Source organism: Pocillopora damicornis, chromosome 10 (assembly GCF_964200805.1).
Source record: "Pocillopora damicornis chromosome 10, jaPocDami1.2, whole genome shotgun sequence".
Classification (NCBI taxonomy): domain Eukaryota; kingdom Metazoa; phylum Cnidaria; class Anthozoa; order Scleractinia; family Pocilloporidae; genus Pocillopora; species Pocillopora damicornis.
The window spans coordinates 2,061,663-2,085,855 of NC_142679.1; the positions used below are offsets into that span (position 1 = coordinate 2,061,663).

Below are 24,193 nucleotides of genomic sequence, written 5' to 3' on the forward strand. Positions count from 1 at the left end.
CAAACTAGCGACAGTTATGTAACTTCTTTCATTGTCCCGCTGCGATGAATCCCGCCAAAACACCAGGACGATGTATGCTACGATAATTTTTGGATTATTCATATCAGTTGTTGGAAAAAAAAAAGAGGCAAACAAATTCAGCGACAAATGAAGGTGTAATTTTGCGAGTGCCATTTCCAAAGAAAAATTCCTCATTCTGAACAATTTGAAAGACAAGTAAACTCCGGTACACTTTCAAAACATCGGCCGCTGTGTGTGATTTCTTTTCCTTGTCTAAATTTTGAATAAAAGGAGTCTATTCCACTTTTTTTTTTCCCGAATCACCAGGAAACAAATTGTTACACGCATTAGGAGGCCCTCCCATGTTGCAGAGCCTCTTGAATCGGTCATTAGCTCCACGCCCAAACAGATTTCCTTCGGGTTCAAATAGTGCAAGAAAACGGAACTTTGTAGCTGGCCTTGTTAACAATACAACAACCTAAAATTGAACGATGCAATATCAAACTCTCTCCGACTTCGGGGAATAAATTGTTGAGCTAGGTAGTTGCTATGCACCTTACTAGTAAAACAGTTTTCAACCTTTGTAACAAGTTAATCACTACGGCAATTAACGTTTGCCAAGAAAAAATGTCAGAAGACAACCACTCATCTCCGAGCTACCTCAAAGTAGTTTGAAAAAATCGCATCATATTAGAAGGACAGACGAGTTCGTTTCACGTATTGTATGAGTGTTGCTTCTGGAAGTCGCATCAACTCATGTCCTGAGTCAGTAAAGGTACCTATGTCGACCGGTTTCAGGTCTCGACACTGAATTTGTCGAGAGGTTAACTTTTTAAGTCACATAGTATGGCAAAGTATGGTATGATTGTGGAATTTTTATCTTCAAAACGACCATAAACAGCTGTGACATCAACAAAACCGGCCGACTTTTTCGGAATCTGCAATTCATGGATGTAGGTGGTATGTGCAGATGAAATAGACTATGACTATTTTATTATACTTTCATTGTTAGTCATTTTAAGATATGCGTCGCTAATACTGGCGCCTGTAAAAAGAATTTTAAAAAATAGTTATCAAGCCTTAGTGCTACGCTGTCTTTAAGACACTCTTTTCTTTAGATTAAATTGTTAATTAAATTATAGGCTCAGAAAATGTAAGTAATGTCTAAGAAATTTGCATCGAAACAATCTCGAGATTGTCGCTCAAAATTGGATGCAGCCAGAAAACTTCAAACTATCAAAAACGTTCGAACACAAGGCGCCAAAATCTGTCGCCTCCAATCCATGGAGAGAGAAAATTATAGTTTAATATTCCTTTGCTTTACAAAACATAACGTCTAATGTTAAGACAGCTAACTTTTTTCGGCAGAAGATAAAAAGTTTTTGAAAAAAAACTTGAATAAGCATGTGCTATATTTGTGTGCGCGCTGTCATAAAACCTAATTACCGAGATGAATATTATCGGTAGCTTAATTTTGGTCAGTTCCTAATTCGTTCTTTATTTAAGCTAGATCGAATATTTCCTAAAATGCAAATTTTGGTTTGGGAAATGCGTTACCTCAGCCTCCGGCAGCATTTCCGTATTCAACGTGGAAGAGAGTTAACCACCCCGGGAACATTACACTCAAAAGCTAACAGCTCCTTGTGAACTTGCGCTTTAGTCTCGAGGGTCTTTGAGATCTAAGTAAGGTTGTGAGCAGCAGGAAAAAGTTGAACAAGTATTGAGCATCGATTTTATTAAGTAGTTGTCTTGACGAAACCTAGCTCCTGTAAGGAGAATTCATATTCAGTAATAATGGATTTGGCTTTCCTGATTAAATTCCAGTTCGCCTCATTTCTAATTTTCATTTTAAAGGAGATTTAAAATGTAGAGTTATCTGATTGAAACAAAGAGCTTTTACCTTTAACAAGTAATTCTATTATTTTGAACTTGAAACCACAGCCTCTTGGCAACAGCTATGCAGCAGAGGGAATTCGTTCTTTACAACATTTCCTGCTATTTTCTGAGATCGATCTAAGAAATCGAATGAACATGAAAGCGAGCAAAAGTTATAATGATATTTTCCACCGCTTGTTTCTGGGAATTTGGTGGATTAAAAGATTCTGGTTGGTGTAGAGAAGCCTGAATCAACCAAATTAAATGAGAGGGTGGATATGATACTGGTGCGTCGAAGCAAGTCTTTCTGTAGACTTGTAGCAAAATAAATAAGCCTCCTGCGGTTATTTACTTTTTCTGTTTTGGGTTGGGGTGGGCTTTGCTCCAACTGACAGAATTTTGTTGTTTAGTCGGCCGGAGGCTAACCCGCTTGATCTCTTGACGTAAATTGAAATCAACAAAGGTTGCAAGGAGAGTTTCGCGTGTTATCGGCTGGTTTGTTGCGTGGTACCTGCTGTGGTCGCTTCTTTTTTTCTTTTGATCTTGGTTTTTGCTCCAGTTCAATTCATCTCGAATTTTATCGGTTTCATATTGAGACAAGATTCAATGCATTAAAACTGTATACATTCATGTTTCAAAATCGAGTATGGATCGATTTGAAAGAATTTGAATTTTGTCCTAAGCTATGTGAAGAGGCAAAATTTCTTCATACCCGCCGAAAAAGAAGAATATCTTAATACTGTAATTTTCGTTTTTTTCCTAAATTTTCTTAATTCGATAGTCATTCTTTCTACCGTTTGTGGCAACTGTGGAATAAAAACTTTCATTTACCACAGCTTTTGTTTAAGAGAGAGAGTGATCTTTTTATTGAACATTTAATTACATCTCGCTTCAGTTATTGTGTTTACTCATCGCTTACATGAAAAATTTGTCTGAACATTGAACTCCATCAGTCATGGCACGAATAGGTTTTTGAAATGACTAACTATGGAGTAAACATTGGTCCTGTAATTTTATACAGCGGTTGTCCTCCAAGAACGTTGTTTTATTGTCCAAGACTATATTATCTCAAGTTTTCTACCCAAATCTTTCAGTATGTAAAACCAACCCAAAGAGGACAGTCATTGTTTCTGATGAAACTCATTTTTTTCCGTTGAAAACGATGGAAGTCTAGTGCCAAAATCGTTTTAAACCAACATTTATCTTGAATTTTTTTATTTTCTATTAGACCTGACACCCACCACACCAAAAGATTCTTCCGCGATCGGTTAACATTTCGCCTAGGAAACAAAACTTCAGTCGCGGAAATATTGACTTTCATATATTCGCCTTCAATAAAAAGAACCCTATGGGTTCTTCTCAGCGTATTCTGTGATCTGTATTGAACTATTGTCCAAGTATTAAAAGGTCCTGTTGTTTCTTGTGTTCCATTTTTGCGGAGGGTGCATCGAGAAAACCCCAACTTAACTGTGCTGAACATGTTTAGGTCATTTGTTTACTTTTTTTTTTCAATCTCCCTCTAAATGCTCACTCGAGGAACAATAATAACAAATCGGCTTTTTTTCCGATTATTTAGTGGGCAATTCTAGCCTGGTGGTGTCGTTAATATGTTCAGATAATGGGAAACCAGTTAAAGCCTTTTCCCACCATGTGTCTCGAATGCTCAAATTGTATTACAGCACTCGTAATTTTCACAAGTAAAAATGGTTAATCAATACAACGTGTTTAGATCTTGTTGAAGAAAAGCTTTTCTTTTCATTTGCGTCTAAATGACCACATACTGAGAGGAGATCTTCAGTGGCCTCCCAGAGCTGAGCTAGTATCACTTCCAATTACCTGGCTGCCCAATGGCATCTTAGACATATAATAAAAAATATATAGCCTTATGAAGCAACACTACAATACAATGGCAACTTGGTTAAACAAAAATGGCTAAATTTTGAAAAGGTCCATTGTTCGGGAAAGACTTTTGCATCACAAAAGCGAACGTTTTATTTACTTTTTTGTGTGTGCTACTCCGAACGATACCAAGACCGAGCAAAGGACGTGAGAAAAACCCCTCAGACAGTGCTAATTGTTTAACACTTCCTTGAGCATGAATCACTGCAAACGTCTTTTCAATTCGGCTAAAGCTAACAAAATATTTCCAGGAAAAAGAATCATTCCATGTGCAGAGATTGAATGGTAACGAATCGACGAATGAAAGAGGCCATCCGTACCCTGCAGTCGTGTAATATCTTTAAGTAACCTTTTGTTTCGTTTCATAGTCGCAAATGGTAGAACCCACTCAACAAACGCACTTGTAAATTACATTTCGTAATCGTAAATGGATTAGGTTTTTGGACGGTTTTGTTAATTTTTAGCGGTATCCTCTAAATAATTATTTCGTTACATGCTCATTTCATTTCGCGCTTGAATTTATCTGTTTTTTTAATTTTTTATTTCCTTACTGCAATTATTATCACGAAACCAAGTAAGCTTTTATGCAGCCCGAAAAAAAATTCAATTAGGTAATCAATATCCATTTCATTTGCACTTCCACATGACATAAATTTATCTACGTTTTTAGACCTTTGCACCCTGTGCAAATTTTGAGCCAAGGAAAGCAAAAAATGTCAGTATATTTATCGTAACGCTCAGCAAAATCTCTTTTTATCACTATAATATTTTTCTGCCCTTCGAATTGTAGTGAATAAAGAATAGAGGAGTGAAGGCTGAAAGAAAGCGGACATTTAAAACTTTCATCTCTATTTCCTTTAGAGGCGGATACATTTTTTGCTTCACTGACGTTGAAAGACTGTATTTTTTTTAATTATTTCAATGAAGACAACATTCACGTAACGCCTGCAAGTTGGAGTTTGATGGCAAAATGTTGAAACATCTGAGTGTGGGAAGAAGCTGAAGACAATGATAGAAATTGTAATTCTTTTCTTAACACCTCGGCACAATTCCCTCTTATTTACCTTTTGGTTGCTGTAACAACAGCATGATGTTCTTCGCAAGAATTTTCCTGAATCTTTCGTGAATGATGAACAACTTTGTGGATACAAAACATTAGCGGTTTCTTTCACTACCGACTAAATTGAGCAATACTGAGTAGGCAAAGTACACCATGATAAATTGATAGTTTGGAGCAAAACACATTTTTCCTTAAGTCTGCAGGAAAAACCAGTAATCACCTTACTCGAATAACCATTTATGTTTCTGACTGAGTTTTAATCACCCTCTTAAGTTTAAACAGTTCTCGCGTACTGCTCAGTGTCGCCTGATTTCGAATCACTTCGAAAATGACTTATGATTTAAAAACCGATTAACGTTTTAATTTAAAACTCATTAAATAATCCATGGCGGGGTTCAGAAAAACAGTGCTTATTGAAGTTTCGATTGAGAGAGTATCGTCAACAAGTAAAGCAATAACACCATTACCCTTTGCTTGAAATATCTATTCAGGGCTTTCATTTCTCAACTAGCCAAATCAAATAAGGTAGCGAGTCGTTCGGTAGGAGTTTTCTCTGAAACAATTTTAACGCATAGTAAAGAACAGCTTTTAGGTTATTCCTTTACAATTTGGATTTGAGAGGAGGAGATTTATTAAACATCAGCGAGGAAGGACTGTGTTTTCTTCAACACATAAAACCTTTCTGCGAATGGTGAAGGAGAGATTCGCACTGGATAGAAGATCAGCCCTCTTAGTGTTTCGTGTTTGTTCTTAATCATGATTCAGTTCAAATTAACAAAAGCTTCCATTTAGATTCACAAAGGTGGAGGCTAAAGAGAGAATTAGCGCAAACAAGCTATCTTAGAGTCAATGCGCGCAAACCGTAATTTTTTTTTTGACTTAGCACTGAGTCAAGTTTTCACCTGGGCACAAAAAGGAAGGAAAGGATTAAGGTTTATTTGAAATGCACAGGAATAGTAATGGTTCCAAACATTTCTTACGAGGAACGATGATTCTTGAAAGCGAACACAAAAAGGTGAGATTATGACTCATCTATTGGGAGTGACTAACGAAATAAACACATGCGTTCACAAAGGCTCGAACAAAAGCATTTCAATTTACTTTTTAACCAAACAAAACTACCACAGGGTACATTTTTACGCTAACAGTTCTTATTCGGTTACCGTCCGTAGCATGGACCCCATAAAAGACGAAGGAAGAAATAATTGTGGCAACTCGCCTCCGCGCGGTCTCACTCTATGTACAATAGTGGGTTTGCATGATGAACGACACTTAAAGGACTATTGCTCTGAATGTTAAAAGAATATAATATTTGTGTACCGACATATTTGTTGTATGCTGCGCTATTTGCAAAAGGGCTAATCGGAAAAAAATAGGGCATGTATACTCAACTCGTAAAATGTGCGATGTGGAGAAGCCAAATTTAAAGCAGTGATCTGTTGCTGATAGTCTTTTGTAACACCTCTCAATAGAACATGACTTTGCTGCTCACTTTTAGAACTCTTTAGTTGCTTTTTAATTATCAACTCTGTGGGCCATAGTTACAAAGCCCTCGTACTGTGTTGTAACACGCAGTCCAAATTGTTTCTTGAGGATATTTTTCTAAGTGTTTGATTTTTCCCTCGTGTCTTAGAAATATCTAGAAAGTTCTCTTTTATTGCGCTATTCTTTTCGTAGTCCACCCCAAAAAACATGAACTTTTAACCCTGAGTTTTTCCTCTTTTTCACTGAAATTTTAATCAAGGGTGTGTAAACAATGTGAATGGACATAAATACTTCGGTATTTACATGACAATGACAGATATTTCAGTGAAGGTGACGCAATTTTCACACAAGGAATGGAGCCAATTGGTCGTGACAATACTCGAAGTGAACGTCTTGACTTTGCATATTTAATGAGTGCACCTGCAGAACAATTAATGTAGCTTTAATTTACAAACGTCTAACACACCGATACAGCGTCAGTAAATAGTCCCTTCAAACGGCATAAATAGCGTGTGACTTTGGCACAGAACTGAATATATCCGAACGCCTTTGTCGTCAGAGGACGAGTGCGCGGAGAACGTATTGCGAAATTATCAAAGTGAACATTTGGCACAGTTTTCCTCCGCCTTAAGGATTTTTCTTGCACATCTTTGCCGTTTACATTTATTTTTTCGAATTTCTAAATGTTGGATTCGGGAATGGCCGCGAAATCGAAGTTTAACGATCCACACCTGGTTAACTTATCGGATGATGGTCGTGCTGTCAGCCGAAAGGAAGATCAATCCACAGCTGGAAGTTCTCTTCTAAACTTTATGAACTTGGCGTCCGGGAACGTAAAGACCGCCTTAGAAAAACCGGCCAACTTTAAAAGGAACATTAACCACCGCAGGTATCTTCAAAAACAACTGCGGAATTATTCAAAGCGGAAGAACGACATAACCACAAAGAAACCCAAAGACGTTCTTAAGCATAAAACTCACAGCTTACACGGTGACAAACATGGCACGTCGAGGAATTCTTCAAGGCAAGAAGGGAGTTCTAAAAGATCTGAACGGACTGTAGAAGCTGTCAACTTCGAGAAATCCTCACTTCGGGAAAGGAACCTTCCCCCTTCATTCTGGCAGGAACCTGTCATTCCAGACGGAACAGAGACGTACATGTATCCAATGTATCCCTTGCAAGCCAGGGCCGGAGAATCGGAAGACCCTTACAACCCCGTTTTCGAAAGTTACTTCGAAGGTTGGAGCGAATGTTTAACAAGGGAAATCCCCGTTGAAGAACTGTCACAAAGTGGATCTGCACTTTCTGTTTCATCCGAAGAAACCAATTGTGATGATTTCATGACGGGAGAAGAACTTACTCGTAGTATTGACATTAAAGATCTGTATGTACCCGAACTTTATTTAACAGATAAAAGCCCGCTAGAGTCATCTCAAGGGGAGAGCCTTTACCTGGCACCTATCTCACCCACTCAGTATGTCCTGACTCCTACATCTTGCTCAGATCAGGCATATTTTAATTTTTCGTTTGATCACGACCCATCGGGTTTACCGCCATTTGCCATGGCTTTTCTTAGTCCGGGTACCCTAACGCAATACTAATCTTCGTTCGTCATAGATCTAATGTCACATAAAATAGGTGACAATTATGAAAAAAATTGTGGTCATAGTATTAATGTCTACTCCACGGACAAGGATCACTGGGAAGGAAGTTTTCTTAAGACAACAGCTTCGTTTCGCAGGTTTTCCTGTAAATACTGCTTATTTAGATAGTTTTTAATAGAATATATTTTCATGAAACCGAGATGACTGTGCCTTTTGCAATATTTTGAAGAACGTGCAGTTTTACTGAAGAGAAGGAAAGTGACAATACTTTGGACTAACATGAGATCGAAGGTAATTAATTCGTTATTGAAATTATGCTTCCACGTCTACTCTGTGTTATAGTATTTAGAGAGGATAAATAAATCTTTGAGAAACAATCTTCAAAAGGTGGCTGGTTTATTTCTTGAAATTCTAACTGTGATGACACGACTGGATAATTTAACCGACGAAAAAGATTATTCTTTCCCTTTTCACCTCGCCTCCGGAGTACTCTACTACTAATGATTGTTGGGATGATTATTCAGTGAATAACAATTTGCGAATGAATGGTGGCACTGGCGACAAATTTTTTAGGAACTTTTGTTATTTCTGAGAGAGGAACAGAAGATATAATATTGATAGATGAAAATTCATGTTACATGATCAGCGAGAACAATCTTTTGTTTAACTCTTATTCAGACGTTTACATAAATATGTTTGGTATTCCGGAGTAGTGATTGCAATCGGTTCTTTTCTACCATGACAGCTGAGATGAAAATTTGAGAAGTGGGTGCAAACGATTATTTTTTTATGACTAAATCTAAGGAAATATGATAAAAGGTAGGTTTCCGTTTAGTCTGCTAGACTGTCAAAGCTTGATAAGCTGAAACTCACACGGAATAATTAATTAAATGATTGATTGTTTGATTTTCTTCAAATTTTCCCTGGATGTTAAAATTGAATTTGAATTCTCAGTAAACAGGTTTTATTCCTGTTGAACAAAATGGTTCTGTGCGGTTCACCCACGTGCACGCAATATTCTGTGATATTTTGCTGTTCCGAATTTTCTTTGTCTTTATTTTGTCTGAACTGATACTCGTACCTTGCCATAACTGTATTGATCTTCGAAGTACATGTTATACACAAGATATTAAAAACGGTAATGGTACAATTTTTCCATATCCAACACATTTTATGGTTACCTTCGTCATTGTGAGAAGCTTAAAAAACATTTAGGTTTTAATTTTCAAAGGAACTGCCATAATCCCCCCCCCCCCCCCCCCCCCATTTTAGAGGATTGATTTTTATGTTCGCCGGCAGGTAATTCACTGAGATCACGGAACGTTCGCCGTAGGACAATGAAGAAAAATTCAAATGTGTCGTGCGTCCTGTTGTCTCAGCTATGTAGTTTACGCTTTTCACTAAGTAAAGCTGAGCAAACAAGCCATAGGATTATTAAATTGATTTTACAATGTGGGGAAAAAACCCGTATTAGGGATCGTTTTCAATAACGTGCACGCAAAAAGACATCGTAGTGATCCTTCACTTTAAGAAGTGCGATTATTAAACTAAGACAAATCGAGACGTGAAACCGAGAATTATCGAGTTTAAGTCGGATATCGTCTTCCAAATATAGCTAGAGAATATATGAATAAATGTCTTCCAGCTTTCTTTTAGTAAACAATAAGGGAAGACGTTACTTTTCTCAACGCGGATGTTTCACCTGTAAGCGCATGCGTTGTGAAAAGCTCTTCTCCAAATATCTATGTGATAGGACTGACTGCATGCAAGATCATGAATTAACACCTTAAGCAGCCTCCTAGCATTATATTTCCTTGGCATCGAAATCCAATGGTTGAAATCAAAATTTAATTTGAAGGAAAATGCGCCATAACAGGATAAGAAAACTAGAGGAAATAACAGTTAAGATGATAACCTTTTCCGAGCACTTCCAATTCATAAACTTAATAATTATTAGGAGATTGGCATCCATTTTAAAAGTCGCTTTCAAAAACTGAATCTGTCTCAAAAATGAATCCTTGACTTGACAAATTTTTATATTCTCTTAACTAATGGCCTTGATAAGAACTTAATATGATATGATAATATGACTATATGCAACGTTGATGTGATATATATCGTCTGCATGGTCTTATCTCAATCCGTCCATTACACGTGCAACTCGAAATGCAAATGAGAATGTTTCTTTTAACATGATCGTGCAGTCAGAGTGATTTAGATGCTTTTTAAACCAAGTACGGAAACAACGTGCATCGGAAAAGGTGTCGACTTTCACTGAAATCTTGCTGTTGCCTCAGCACCGATCAGCAGAATTAACACTGGTTGTCTTTCAGGGATAATTTCTTGTGATGAAAAGACATCGCATTTGGGGACATCAAACATTGTAAGCTATTAGTTACTTTTATTGGATAGCTAACTGTCAAATCGCAGTCTACTTAAAGGTTCGCAGCTCAACTCGTTTTCAATTTTTGCCATGACAAGCTTTCCGTTTCCACATACTTGAACTAAGGACTTGCTATTCGCAATTAAATGTTAGAGACGAAAATGAGACAAGAAAGAACCGATTACAAGTTCCTTGACACTGTTGTTGTTTTTGTTGTTGTTTTGTTTTTGTTTTCTGGTCTTTTTGGCACAAATAGGCTTTCTTGGTATTCAATTCCCACATAAACCTCAATAGCATCTGATGACAGCTCAAACCAGTAGCGACACTGGCCTCTTTGTTCAATCTGTACCAAACCTTAGCATAGCAACGTAAGATGTCAAGATACTTTTCTTGTGGTCTGTTTTTCGAGTTTGCCTTTAACTGTAAATGTATAAGTTATCGTTCACTTTCTATTGTTGCTACGTTTAAAAGACAATGGGATGAGGAATGCGCTTTTTGGGTTTGTTCTAAAAACGCGATAAGAAAATTGTTTCCTTTCCCTTATTTTCAGCAAGGAGGGGATGCATGGTGGGTTTGGTATATGACTTCTTTCATATTAAGTCGGCACACCATGAATAAATCAGATCGAACTCTATTATGTCATTTAACCCACAGTCAACTCATACAGTCAGGGGATTAAATGATTATATCTAGTTTCATTATGGTTCTAGAGAAAGACAAGTTCTAAAGAGTTAAGTTGTTATGCACGGCTTCCCAACTACCCTACAGCATATTGAATGGAGTAATTTTCTTGCGTTTTCAAATAAAAAGGAGCATGACATAGAAGTAGAAAAATTGGTGAAGACGGTCATTACCGTGCGCTATCTGAAAGAGCAACAAAAGAAAACGTGCTTTAGAATCTTTCCATACACAGTTGATGAATAATGCACAAAAGTACCTGTTACACAGAACACTGAAATGTGCTTTACTCAACGTGTCGTCTGCAAAATAAAATAAAATAAAAAACCAAATTAGAAACCTGCTTTTCTGAAGTTTATGTTTGATTACAGAAAGGAGACACTGCAAGAATGACGAGGCCACGTTGTATTTTGATAACACAAAAGAGCACAGTATAATTGTTGTTCAAACAATATATGTTTTGCTATGGAGTTGAACTAATGCTGGCGCGGTTCATTTGAGACTTGAGAAAATCCCTTGGACGTGTGTTAATTTTTAAATAATTAAATTGTAGGACTTAAATAATAGCGCAAAAAAAATAGACATAAGTTAAGACCGGTACCAAAAACACACGTGTTTTTGTCACCGTCTCCCCCTGAATGCCTTTTTGTTCTTTACATTAGGTTTGTGAGAGACGTAACAATCATTTTCAAGAGTGCAACAGCTCAACAGCATCTGATGCACTACTTCTTAACTGTTCACACTATTTTGAGTTTTTCCCTTAAAATATTCCCATCTTAATAAAAGAACGGTCCTTATAATTGATAATGAACTGGTACCCAAGTTATGAAACAATTCACACTCATAAGGCCAAGAGAGTGCTTTCTGTTTCGACAATACAAGAAAGTATGTTCCCCTGGGCTCGCCTTTTGGTATAGTTGGTTCTAAAAGTAACTGCTTATTAAAAATAGATTCTTAGACATTTCCCACCAGTTGTGTACATCTACAGCAGGATAGCTTTTAGGCAGTAGGGCTAAATTCGCGGTTTTGCGCAAAAGAAAGACGGAAGCTGTATATAAGTGTGGTAAAAGTGCAATTTAACAAGATTGTTTTGACTTGCAGATTTCTTCTGTTGCCAGACAGACGAAGTCACCTTACACTCATTGAAGAAGAACTGTGACTCATTTATTCAAAGTGCGACGTTAGCCATGTGCGAGAAGTGGCTACCATACAAAAGCAAGACAGTGAAAGTATAGTCTTGGTAGACAGCTCGGCAGGGGGTTTGAGGCTATTATTCTCAGTAAATATAGACTATTTCAGTCCAGCTTGCTTATTCAAGTGTGATACAACAGATTATAAAATAAATAACATTTTTTAAAAATGACATATTTAATCACTTGACTGTAATGTTATAAGTAATGTTATAAGCACTTTACAATCTATCCCGCATATGATAGATACTTTCAACAAAAAGAAAGATATCATTCTGATCACACAAAAAATAATTTAACTATTTTTTTGGACGCAGTATTCATTCGCACCCTCTCTCATGGCTTTTTTTAATGTGCACTGAGCTCTTAAATGTGTTATTTTATGCTAAAAAAATACAGAACATAAATTTTTTGATAAACAGAGTAAGAATTTGAAATGCTTACAAAAGTTCTCCAGCTAATAAGAATTAGCGACCCATCTCAAGGGATGAATTTGGCCCACAAACACCATGCTCGTTTTTTTTCTTTTAGATCGAAGACATTTAAGTAACTTTTCAACGCGATAAGCAGAGGCTAAATGAGATTTGAACTAATAAACTGCTTGAGCTGAACTAAGCTTTGTGCTGATGTTATGATCTCTTAAGTTGGCCTTGTAGTTTGAAGAAATTTAAAAATAGAGCTCTTTCCTAATAGCATGTGTGTGTTCCTGCGTGAATTCAGCCAAATGACAATTTTCCCTGCAATTTGCAGTCATCAAAATTCTTCTCGGTAAGCGTATATTCTTGGCGACGTATTGAGAGCTTTCCTTCTTCCGACTAAGACGTACGAATCTGCAAGATGAGCCAAGAAAACTATCTTTTCCTCGGCTTCTTATTCTGAATAATGTTCCATTTGTTCCCAATAATTTCCTCCACTGAATTAAGAATGATTGTCATGAATAAGATCAGTCGAATCGCGTACCAGTGAAGCTTTACTCCAAAGATAACAGATGAAAAAGATCACTGAGCAAAAAAACCAAACCAACGAGCAAACAAATAAACACAAGTGGCATGGGTGTTCCTTCTGACCAAGTACCTTACTTAAGACATTGATACTCTTAAAAATTGTACTGGTTTTCAATTACAACTGTAAATTAGGGAACTGAACATAAATTTTAATTTATGCAGAAAACTTCTTTCATTAAGGGAAAATTTTGCCTTGGGCTCTCTGTTGTTACAATTCAATTATTAAGCTAGCAGAAGACAAAGGAACTTGTTAAAAAAAAAACTTAGAACCAAAAAAACTTGCCAGCAGCAATTCACGTCACTTAGTGGGTGTGAACTTTTAAATGCTTTTGTCCGTTCGTTAATGTCGTTGAATCTTTTGTTTTTCTTTGTTTTAAGACATTTTCCCTTTCGCCAGTCTGACGTCAAATAAGGCACTTTTCCTTCCTTAGGACCGCGTGTCTTGATCAGTTACCATGTGCTAAGGATAAGAGATTGCTATATTGTCTTGTTTCATGTTTTTTTAATTCTCTCTCAAAACGATACACGATATACAACCAACAAACTCAAATCAATTTGGCGACGTTCATCAACAGTTAAGTGTTTTTCTTTGTTTTTTCTTTGTGTTTCATTTCGCATCGTGTTTATCTTGTGAGAGAGCCCTTATTAGGTTTTATTGTCACGTCTATCTTTGTGTTAGTTCAATTTCCATCTTCCTTCAGTTACCAAAAATTCCCTTTCTTGCTCACTGAAAAAGTTAGGTAGAGATTTATTGGGTGAAGGCGCCACCCTGGCGGAGAGATTTTATAAAAGATTTAGTAGCATTTAATTGTATTCAAGAGGCCGGAATCAATCCGAACACATTAAATCCTTTCCGAATCATCGTTTTTCGTGTGAAAGTATTATAAAGGAAGTTTTAAAATATGGTTTTTAAGGGGAAAGACATTGAGGTACTTCGGATGTAATGGCAATTACATGATTCAGTTACTGTCAACAAAAATGACTTGTCAGAATATTTCTAGTTTCAAGTTCGTTCATCCGATCACGACAAGAACAACGTAAAGACATCGAGAGAGGAAGTAACACTTCACTTTCAGAATACCAATCTTTATAAGTGAGAAAAAAATGGTAACGAAAAGCCCAGATTACAGTTGTTATTCTGTCCTAAAAGATTGTTTTTCGTGCACGAATAGGATGGGTGAAAATAGCCAAAACATTTTTATTTCATGTTCTTTATCATTTTAGAAATTTGACAACTTTGATGTTCTTTGTTTATATTTTGGTCTCACACATTACCGACTTTATTTTCTACAACTTGTAAGGCTTCCACAGCCAATTGTTTCCAGCTACTTCCTAATTAACAGATCTGCACACATACACAGCAATTTACTCTTCTTTCTTTAAACCAGGTCTGTAGATGAGAAAACCTCGTTTTGTTTTTTGTCATTATTCAACATTTGTTTAAAAATGACCATAGAGGAAGGATCTAAGTAAAGCAGTAAAAAAGAAGACAATGTCAACTCATTGTTAAATAAAGACAGGTGACGCCGTCTTTCTAGGGTTATTGTCATAACCTGACGTATTGCTCAAGGTCATAACTAGTATTCAGGACATATGGCAAGTAGTTCTAACGAGAGGCAATACAAAAAAGCTGAAAAAAAAGAGAGGCGAGGCATTGAGACATCTAAAACAAAAACGTCTCAGTCTCTGTCTTTAGACGCATAACATGTTTGTTCAGTCTGAGAGACAGAAAAGCGATTAAATAAAATAAAATAAAAGTATTAAACTAAAGAGGAATTAACTGGTGACACTAATCCTGCTTCGATGATAGGAGAGCGTCAAATTGTCATGAAAATCGTGAATAAATACATTTCACATTGATAACATTCCCTCCTGCCCTCAACCCTATGCAAAGTTGAATTTCGTCCATTTCATCATATTTTATTCAATTATTATTTGTTTCGTTCAATTTTTTTCGGGGAGGGAAGGGGGGCGCTTAGCATACCAAACTTACTGTAACCATTGATTACAGTTCTTGAACACTTCCTTTGAAGTGAGCCTGCGTATTGCTTTATATTTTGAAGTTATGTGAGTTTCCTACGCTGAAACGGAAAGGTTAATATTGTGAAAGGAATGAAGTTTGATCATTTCTATTCTACGCATCAAAAAGCCTTTTAAGGAATTGTTGGCCCTTAGTAATTGTCTCTGAATCTGATACATAACCTGTATTCGTCTGGCGGAATAAAAAAAAAACAAACAAACAAACTGTCCGGACCACTTTCTAGATTTTCACGGTTAACTGTAAGCTATACTGAGTAAATTTGAGTTGTTTTCCTTGATCATTTGATCGTTTTCTCTTTTTGTTCCTGTAATTCGTAGAAATTAAAGCAAAATGATGAAGTAAGTCAGCCAGCAATGTATTATGTTATTGCAGTAGAAACTCGGTGTTTTAGGTAGTTGACGATTGAAATCAACTGGATGAAGTACGGTACAAGTTTAATGTGATTTTTATTCCCAGAATCAACCATTTCCTTTATTCATTATCATGAAAAAGCAATTTCGACACTGTTCAGTAAAGTCACCCTCAATGAAAAATCACCCCATCAACAGACGTATGAAAAGAATTCGCGCACTTTTTATTTACGCATGTCATGCCATGTTTTCATATCTATCGATATAACCTGTGATCTCCTTTACAGCCGATCTTCGAAATGTCACAATATCAGTCTCAAAGGAGACTTTCTGGCTGGTGAATGTTACCCACGTTTTTGTAACCGATGAATTTTTCCACTCTTTCGAAGGAAACCCGTTTTTCACGTAAGCAAAAGCTTACATGGCTACACGAGAAAAGTTTTGTCGACCACGCACCTCAGTGGGGAAAGTCACAAACAGTTCTCTGTAACCGCCTGTTAGTCTTATTAAGACATAATTCTAAAACTTTTTTGATTGTGTGATTATTATATTTAGACTTTGCCATTGGTTCCGTGATAAGTTTGTTACTGAACTAGCCGTACTATGTTCCCCAAGGAAGGTCGACATAAATACAATTAGTCTCGCTTGAGCCACTCTTCTCCTAGTCAATAACAAATTCGTAGATTCCTTCACCATCCCTGCAAACTACCTCTCCTATGGTTAAACAATTGACGCACTGAGCTCAGAAATCCATTACTACCCGATGATCCCTGGCTCTTTTGCCGAGACTTTTTGGTGAATCTAACCTGGAACACCATATTGAAAAAAACGATTTGAACGTTCTTATTGGTTAGAGCAGAAGTCTCGTAATGCGAACAGGAGAACTCGCTTGCAGTCTCCCTGGCTTCTTCTTTGCTAACACTTCTTCCTCGGCGGAGATCTTTCTTGTTACCAACCAATATAACAGGGACCTGGCACTCCCCGTCAGGCTTTCTCACCTCTTTGATGAGTTTGACAAGCTGTCTTGCCACTTCAAAACTGTAATGATCAGTGATCGAGTATACCACTATGAATCCTTCCCCATTTCTAATGTAAGAAGCTTGAGCCTGAGTGAAACAAAAAATGAAAAAAAATATATATGTGAACTTTTAAACGACTAGACAAATTTTCAGGTCATTTATCGTCCTATCAAATATCAAATAATTTTATGTTATGACTAGACGTTAGATGGACGCGGTGATAAGAGGTAACGTCGAGGAAACTGTCTTTACTTAATGGAAATTTAATGGAAATTTAAGGACAGACGTTTAATAGAGTTCTTGCTGGGGGAATACAATAGAATAACAACCCCCGCCGTTAATTTTGAGCTTAGCAAATCTAAAGGGACGATTCTTTTGGCGCTTACAGTATTTTCTACTTTACGAAGAAGCACGTTCGCTTTTAATTTCGGCCTTGAATATTTTAAACAAAGAACAGCGATCTCAGTTATACGGGGTTGGTGAAGAAATGAGCTGGTTTGGGCAGGAAGGGTGGCTATTCACAACTAGCTTATATCTCTTAACGCTTTAACCCTTAAGAGTGACTAACGTCTTATTTCTCCTTACAACATCACCACTGAATCAAACATTAAAGTCATGAGAATAAAGGAGATGATCACCAACTAAAGAAGTTGATTGTTGAACAAATTCTCCTTGTCAGAACCTTAGGAAATATCTAGAGGGTAGAATGGGGAATATGCATACTGATGTTAAGAAGTAAAGGTTAAGGAAACTCGGGGTATGATTGGCTCCACATTCATCAACTAAAATCAGTCAAAACCAATTCCTTACAAAAGAAGAACTGATCGTCTTTTGGGTTATAAGAAAACAAGAAGCATTTAAAACAAGGGTTCCATTCATCTCCGTAAGACCCCTACGATGCATCAAAACTGTGTACGTGCAAAATTAATGGAGGGTGATTACACAAATGGCTGCCCTAAGTTGTTGATTTATCGAAGGACAATGCCTTTAGCTGATAGACTTTGAGACCTCACAGTTACCCTGGAGCTTTGTCTTCTTGGCGAACCCGACGGGGCATCAACCTTTAATATAACACATACGGCAAAAGAAGCTTATCTACTCAATGTTAGCTGGAGCTTGGAGCTTCGGCTGAGTACGGCTAATCGTATAAATGAAGGTTTTATCTTAAGAGCCTATACTATACGCTAATTTCGCTAGTTATATAAGCCAAAATTATGCATGATTATAAATCCCTACATAAAACTTTCAATTACCACTATTTATCTCTCCCTATGACGGTCGTCACAAACAAAAATTAAAACATGAGTAGAACGTTATTTATTAGATAATTACTATTTTCAGTATCTTCAGCAGAATACAGTTATGTAACAGTGACTTCCACAACCTCTCTCTTATCGGAGATCTCCTGGAATAGATAGATCAGTGTTCCATGTGCTGAAGGTCACTTACGTTGTCAATCTTATCTGACAACTTGAGTGTGGTCATAGGGGAGCTAACTGAAAGCAATGGTGTAACAGCACTTTGTGACTCCAGTTAACGTAAGAGAAGCTTCGATTTTACTAGCTGCTGCTTTAATGCTTTTAAAATTCTTATATTTTGTCGACGTTTTTGTAATACTTTCCTAGAATTTTAGCTGCCTAACACTGTCGTTGTGTACGACAGTTGTGTGGCCCTGGAAAATTCACTTTAGCATCAGTAAATCACGAGATGTTAGTCTGTTATCAGTTGAAAAGATAAATCAAACCATTAAGTAAACATCTGTTTAATTTGAAAAGAGTTGATGATAAGATTCATTTAGTAAGGAAGAATTAAACACGAGGCTACGTGATGCGATATTGACTGTTGGACAAAAGTCTTATGGTGTTACTCAGTACCATATCTTAGTCAAAAGATCGCTAATTTGAGGCTTTAGCTATGGGTTGAATTACCTGTAAACCGAGCTCCGTGGTCGGTAAAACATCCTGTTTTTTTTTCGAGCTAGCACTTAGAAAAAACATTTTAAAACAATCAGTAAATGATGAAAGAAGAAGCGACTAAACTGCTTACATTGCTAGCAGTGTCCAGAATGTCCAGTGATACATTGCTGTCACCAACCGGCAAGGATTTCTCATAAACCATCTCTTAAAGCCAAAAATACAATAGAACCATTAGCAGGTCTAAGTTTAGTAACAGGGCGGCATGGTGGGCTTCAAAATAAGTACTTCTATTGAACCAACAACAAAAAAGGCGGTATTATACAGATTAAAGCCATTTCCTCGTGTACGAAACCTGAAACCTCCGACTTTGAACGGAAATCATTTGAGATATACAAACGGGAAGACCAACGGCCTCCAGTCATCTACCGACTGTTTTTTTTTTTAATTTTTAGTACCGTTTCGTTGAATAAATTTGACATTTACTTGCGCACACACAGAACTCAACCTGTGTTGAAATACTGCTGTGTACATCCAGAAAAGCTGTTCAAGTCCAGGTCAGTCTAGATCGCGTTTAAGAGTGTTTTCGATTAACCAACATCCTGAGAAAATCAATCATGTGTTTATCCAAAGCTCTGGTTTTCGATCTGCGTGCGAGTAAGAAGGCGTGATCGTTATTAACCCTTAAGCGGTGCACGAGCGCAAGCGAAAAAAAATCTGCTAAAGAAATTAACACTTAGAAATTATTTTTTGTACACAAACCTGTCAGAAATCAAATCAGACCGCACGACAAACTTATCCCGCTTTTCCGGATAGAAAAATATGATACCGACGACTTGCCGCAAGTTTATATTTCTACGCTGTCAGACAAACTACTTTGGATAAACTTCTTCCTCACCTAATGTTGGATCATATTCATTTAAAAATCGGCCAGTCACGAAGCGAACTACCAAAGCTGAAAGACAAAAGAGAAAAAAATATGTCAATCTTACTAATCGCTATTCAAACAAAACGAGATATTAAGGTTTGAGTAAAGCCGACAATATAAACTCTGATAACAAATCTAGAGTGACGTCTGTTCCTATCCATGAGAGAAGGTGCGGGCGAGGAATAACTATATCAGCTTTCCAGAAGGAAAGACTCGAGTGGTTCCCTCAAGAAATTTAGGAAATAAGTCCATAATTGATGATCCGTGCCAGATTAAGGATGCAATTATATTCTGCCTTCACGCCGGTTCTTTGTTCAATACATACATTGTGAAAAGAAACGATCATTACTTCCATGGTCATGAAAGAAGTTGTTCCATGCTTTATTTTCAAAAGCTTTCACAGTCACGATACTCTTTTATCTGCTGTTAATCTAATCGGAGAGCGCATCTTGATCTGTCTCAAATGTTTCGTCAATTGAAATTTTCTTGCATACTGACTAGCTTAGCGATCCATGTGTCTTGCGAAATAGAACTGCATGTTTCCTTACATTAATTCTCTAATTTAAGTTACAATAGCTGTGAATCCGCACTATTAGACGCTATGTGTTATATAATGTAACCGCTATGCATGGCCAGTTTACCTGTCTTTCCTACTCCTCCTGCTCCCAGCATAACTATGGAGTGCTTCTCGCTACAGGCAACACCCTCGGGGTCTTTATTCCCGGACTTAAACTTGCCACCCAGTAAACTTGACCGTTTCTTGAGCGATTGAAAGTCCAGCTTGGTCGGAGTAAAATCGTCATTAGCAAAACTGAAACTGTTGCTCCGAGTTGTAAGTGGCTTTTTATCGGAGGAGTATAGATGTCCGAGGCTTCCTCTTCTTTGTGCGTGGCCTTGGGTACTCCGCCGCTGTTGTGGTGGCGTGAAGTTTCGTGGCTGACGCATCGTAGCCGCTCCATACAACGTTCGCGGAGGAACCGTGTTTTCTCGTCTTAGCGACATGAAGAATCTATGCCTGCTGCATGATTCAATAATCTGCGTCGAGGCTCAATTAAACCGTCCAGTTGAAGCTGTTTTACCAATTTTTACGTTTGATTCTCCACGGTCCTTGTCTGTTCGCTGTGCGAGCGTATATGAGGTTAGAGGTTTCTCAGGATAATGTCAGCCAATAAATAGATCATATTGTTCAATCTGACAGGCGTTCTATTGTCATGCTCCCTTAAAACAACAAAGGACACTTTTCGACGCATACCATTTTGGGTTTCAGTATGCAAAATTCAAATGTCAAAACACTGTTATCCACTGAGGGGGTTTTGAGGATCAAGGACAGGCCAGTCAATCTTTAAGGATGTACACAATGATGTTACTCTTATGAAAGGTTACCATGCGTGCCTTTAAATTCCTTAGAGGGGACCTCACAATCTACTGATGTTGTGCTCTCAGTTAGCAAATGAAGCTTATGCTTTGTAGTTTGGTAAAAGCGAGTGGTTTCCGCTCGCAAGCTAATTAATTTGCTTTGCGTTTGTAGCTAAGACAATGGACTTATCGGATGTGTGCTAATGGAGAGCAACACTCTTTAAAAAAGAAGAAACTCTAACCACACTAGAAGTAACTTTAAGACGTAAAATTAAAGTGTGGACAGTTCCCCTCTGAAGACCCAACAAAGTCTAATAACTTCACAACGAAAATTGCCTGAGGAGATCTTTAAAAATCCATTATCCTTTGAACTATAACGTAATTGCAACCGAAGTTAACAAACCTTCCACTCAACAGAAGACGCCTCAAAAAGCATCATTTGGAAAGTTACATTGTAGAACGTGTTCGATTACATATTTTTTGTACACTCTTGGGACTAATTAGCAAAAGCTATGTGTATCTTTGGTTTCCGTCGTTTCCATCGACCAATCGTCTCACTTCCGGTGTGTCGAAAGGCTTAAATGAAGTCATAATTGTTCATACAAAGTGTTGACATAATAGACCAATTGTGTTAGTTTGATGGCCATTTTGTCGTGGCGTAAATTGCCACTTTTGAACCACTGAAATAATACCTAAACGAAGTTATTTGCACGATACACAAATGAAATGTGTCTTCAGGAAAGCACGAAATGAAGAATAGGGTTTTAAGATTAAATTATTTTCCTTACATTTAATTGTGTACTGCCGAGGTAAGGTAAGTGATCTACAAGACGATGTATTATTTTCAAATACGAAAACAAAACTTGACAAATTACTGCGGGGCAAACAGCCAGGAAAATAACAATCTCCCGTCTGATATCACTGTGACAGATTTCTACAAACAGGTTACCTAGAACAGAAAAAAATCAGCTGTCTCGCGCTTCACTTCTGACTCAGATTTCCAGGTTTACCCGTCAGTTGTCGTTGTTTCTCAAACGCGTTACCGGCAGTCTCTTCTGATCAGAAAGCTAAACCTTTACAGACCTTTGGTCTAATTACATAGGGTAAAACAGCAAGTCACTTTTAATATCAATGGCCTCATTAATCATCTTTGCGGGAGATATCTAATCGAAATGTGGTTCTAACGACGTAAAGTATACATACGTTCTTTGTGGATTATCTACTTTTCTGAACTGTAAAATGAGAATCAAGCGAATGGCTTCTCCATCTGGATTTTCAAAATATGCCCATAAGAGCAGAGAACTTGTGGGGATTATTGTGGATCCGTACATCTCTAGAAGTAGATTTTTCGTGAGAAGATTCAGCCTGAGGTTTGCATGGTTTCAAAATTGAAGGGTGTAACCGCCATGTAACACGGGGAAGGTAATTCAGACGCCAAAATACAAAGGATCACGGCACGGATACGGTGTAGAACATTCAGTACCTTTTAGATTCTAAATCACCATGGTTTGTGCCCTGCATACTACGATTCTCTGACCTATCGGCGATTAATTTACTTCCTTCTCCTTTTTTAAACTAAACGCTGCGACTGGAAAGGAAGTAATCTACTATCCTTGGGAAACATATGCTTGTCTGAAGTAAGACGATGGAAACAATATATGAAGTGGAGCATTTCCAACTTCAGAATTAACATTTTGAGAAGCGGACTTGTTTCTTTCCGTTATGCGCTGATAGGTAAATGCATGTGCCTTGTGGTGAACCTCAAGTTGTTCGACTGAAGCCCTCATTACTACTATCAGGAAGATGATCTACAGTTACTTTTCTTGAATTTTTGTTTTGTTTCCTTGCCTTTTTTTTTCAGACAGAGAAAAAGTCTACTATTTTAAATAGCATGTTTACAATCTTACCTTAAGTTTTCGCGAATCAGTTGATCGAATTTATCGAGCGTGAAGAAGGTCTAAGTAATTCCAGTATTTACCAGTTCTGCCTTGTTAGCTTTTTAGCTCCAATCCTGTTGCAATTGACTTGGAATCTGAAGTGGCCTGCCTTGAATGTTGATAAAACGCTGTATAATGGGTCTAGGAATTGTGATACGTGTTAAATTAACAAACATAATTTGACAGCGAGTCGACCTTTGTAGACAAGGTATGTATTTCAGAAGTCATCGTCTGAGTTCAACAGCTATTAAAATTCTTTCAACTTGACCACGATAAGATGCTAAAATGTCTGCCAAATCAAATATTTATTTTTCCAGCGTTCTCCTGAACTCTGTCAGTACAGCATCTGCACTGAATCACGTACCAGACCAATACGCTTAAAACATTTTGGCGTCTGTACGATTGCATATCATGCTGGATTTCTTTTATAAGTCTAGACTACCACAACTTCAAAAAAATATATCAGTATAGCTATATAGGATCAGGTCTCATCGCGTTCATCCAAAGTATACAGCACTACTGAACCACGGGTAGCCTACCAAGGGGCTCCATAAAGTGGTATGATCATAATACAAGGACAAACGTGCAGGAAATAGGAGAACAGCGAGCTCTGCGAGTCAATACTGGTGGTCCGCACGAAATAAGTGCCACTTTCCTCATCTATTTCGCCCACCAAACCGCAATGGGGAACCCATACGTAGGCAGCAAGTATCAGAGGTTTTCATATAGACAGAATGTGCATATGATTATTAAATAAAATTTTGAAGCCGAAAATTTCCCGATTATGTAAACATGTATAAAGCACAGGACTGTACAGTAGGGTGGTCGCTTTGACAAGCTCACATTCCCAGTGCCTCATGATTGCGTCGCAATTTTCTCAGAATCTCTTGAAGTTAATCTCCCTACGGATAACTAGGGAGAGCATTTACTTCTGGTATTTAATAACTGGGAGCAGCTTTATCTAAGGTTAAAACACTGACCATCGAATGATTACCTTCTTCAGTTCACCTCTATGGTTTTGTTGAAAATATCTTGGTTATAATAACAACTCTGTGCGATGATCAAACCGACTGTTCTTTCTGTTCCAACGTTGATTGTTTTATTCAGTCACCAAATTGGCAGGTTTGTCTTACGGCGCCACTCCGACTGTAGCTTTTAAGCTGTCTATTTCCGTATTTAATGCTCTGTGTACACAACTTTGAACAGTTCCACTGTGTTACATTGTTGCCAACTTGACGCAGTTTATCGTTGGTGGACGATACTTGTGCGAGGTTTGTCCTCTAATACAATCATCGTGGTCTTGAAGTGATAATTTTTTTTCCCAATTTTCAAGTAAGTGTTTAAGAATGTATTATGTGCGAACTGATCTTGCAATAAAAAAAAATTACAAGTTTGGAATTCAAAGAATTTTCATCCTAAGTTTGAAGTGATATGACAGGTGATTTGAAGCTGCATCATTTATTCAATGTCA

General features: G+C 37.4%; 2 protein-coding genes and 1 long non-coding RNA gene across 5 annotated transcripts; 2 read left to right on the top strand and 1 right to left on the bottom strand.

The window, feature by feature from the left end:
• The first annotated feature begins 696 nt into the window (after positions 1 to 696).
• LOC113670709 (uncharacterized) lies at positions 697 to 12,785 on the top strand. Its single transcript, XR_003446179.2, has 2 exons — positions 697 to 960; positions 12,086 to 12,785. It is a non-coding gene; the product is annotated as an uncharacterized LOC113670709 (long non-coding RNA).
• On the top strand, positions 5,921 to 8,309 carry LOC113670698 (uncharacterized). The gene has a single exon (XM_027186878.2). It carries the CDS (start codon positions 7,003 to 7,005, stop codon positions 7,918 to 7,920), a length of 918 nt encoding a protein of 305 aa, XP_027042679.2. The 5' UTR covers positions 5,921 to 7,002; the 3' UTR covers positions 7,921 to 8,309.
• Positions 12,786 to 15,639: 2,854 nt separating the features above from the next.
• On the bottom strand, positions 15,640 to 24,123 carry LOC113670644 (ras-related protein Rap1). Of its 3 annotated transcripts, none has more exons than XM_027186820.2 (6): positions 23,717 to 24,123; positions 22,693 to 22,863; positions 20,071 to 20,548; positions 19,400 to 19,456; positions 18,635 to 18,708; positions 15,640 to 16,675 (listed from the first exon to the last, which is right to left on the bottom strand). In XM_027186820.2, exons 3-6 carry the CDS (start codon positions 20,429 to 20,431, stop codon positions 16,259 to 16,261), a joined length of 909 nt encoding a protein of 302 aa, XP_027042621.2. In that variant the 5' UTR covers positions 20,432 to 20,548; positions 22,693 to 22,863; positions 23,717 to 24,123; the 3' UTR covers positions 15,640 to 16,258. The 3 variants fall into 3 exon arrangements, with proteins under 3 accessions (XP_027042621.2, XP_089040858.1, XP_027042628.2); XM_089184732.1 differs by having other exon boundaries at positions 23,703 to 23,872; XM_027186827.2 differs by lacking the exons at positions 22,693 to 22,863; positions 23,717 to 24,123 and adding an exon at positions 21,189 to 21,329.
• Between the last annotated feature and the right edge of the window lie 70 nt (positions 24,124 to 24,193).

Bases quoted from the DNA above. Each gene is read 5' to 3' on its own strand.
- LOC113670698 (XM_027186878.2), top strand. From the start codon at position 7,003: ATGTTGGATTCGGGAATGGCCGCGAAATCGAAGTTTAACGATCCACAC.
- LOC113670644 (XM_027186820.2), bottom strand. From the start codon at position 20,431: ATGTCGCTAAGACGAGAAAACACGGTTCCTCCGCGAACGTTGTATGGA. The intron at 18,709-19,399 runs GTGAGGAAGAAG...TTTGGCTTTAAG, and splicing joins TGAATATGATCCAACATTAG to AGATGGTTTATGAGAAATCC. The intron at 16,676-18,634 runs GTAAGCAGTTTA...TGTTTCACTCAG, and splicing joins TTCTGGACACTGCTAGCAAT to GCTCAAGCTTCTTACATTAG.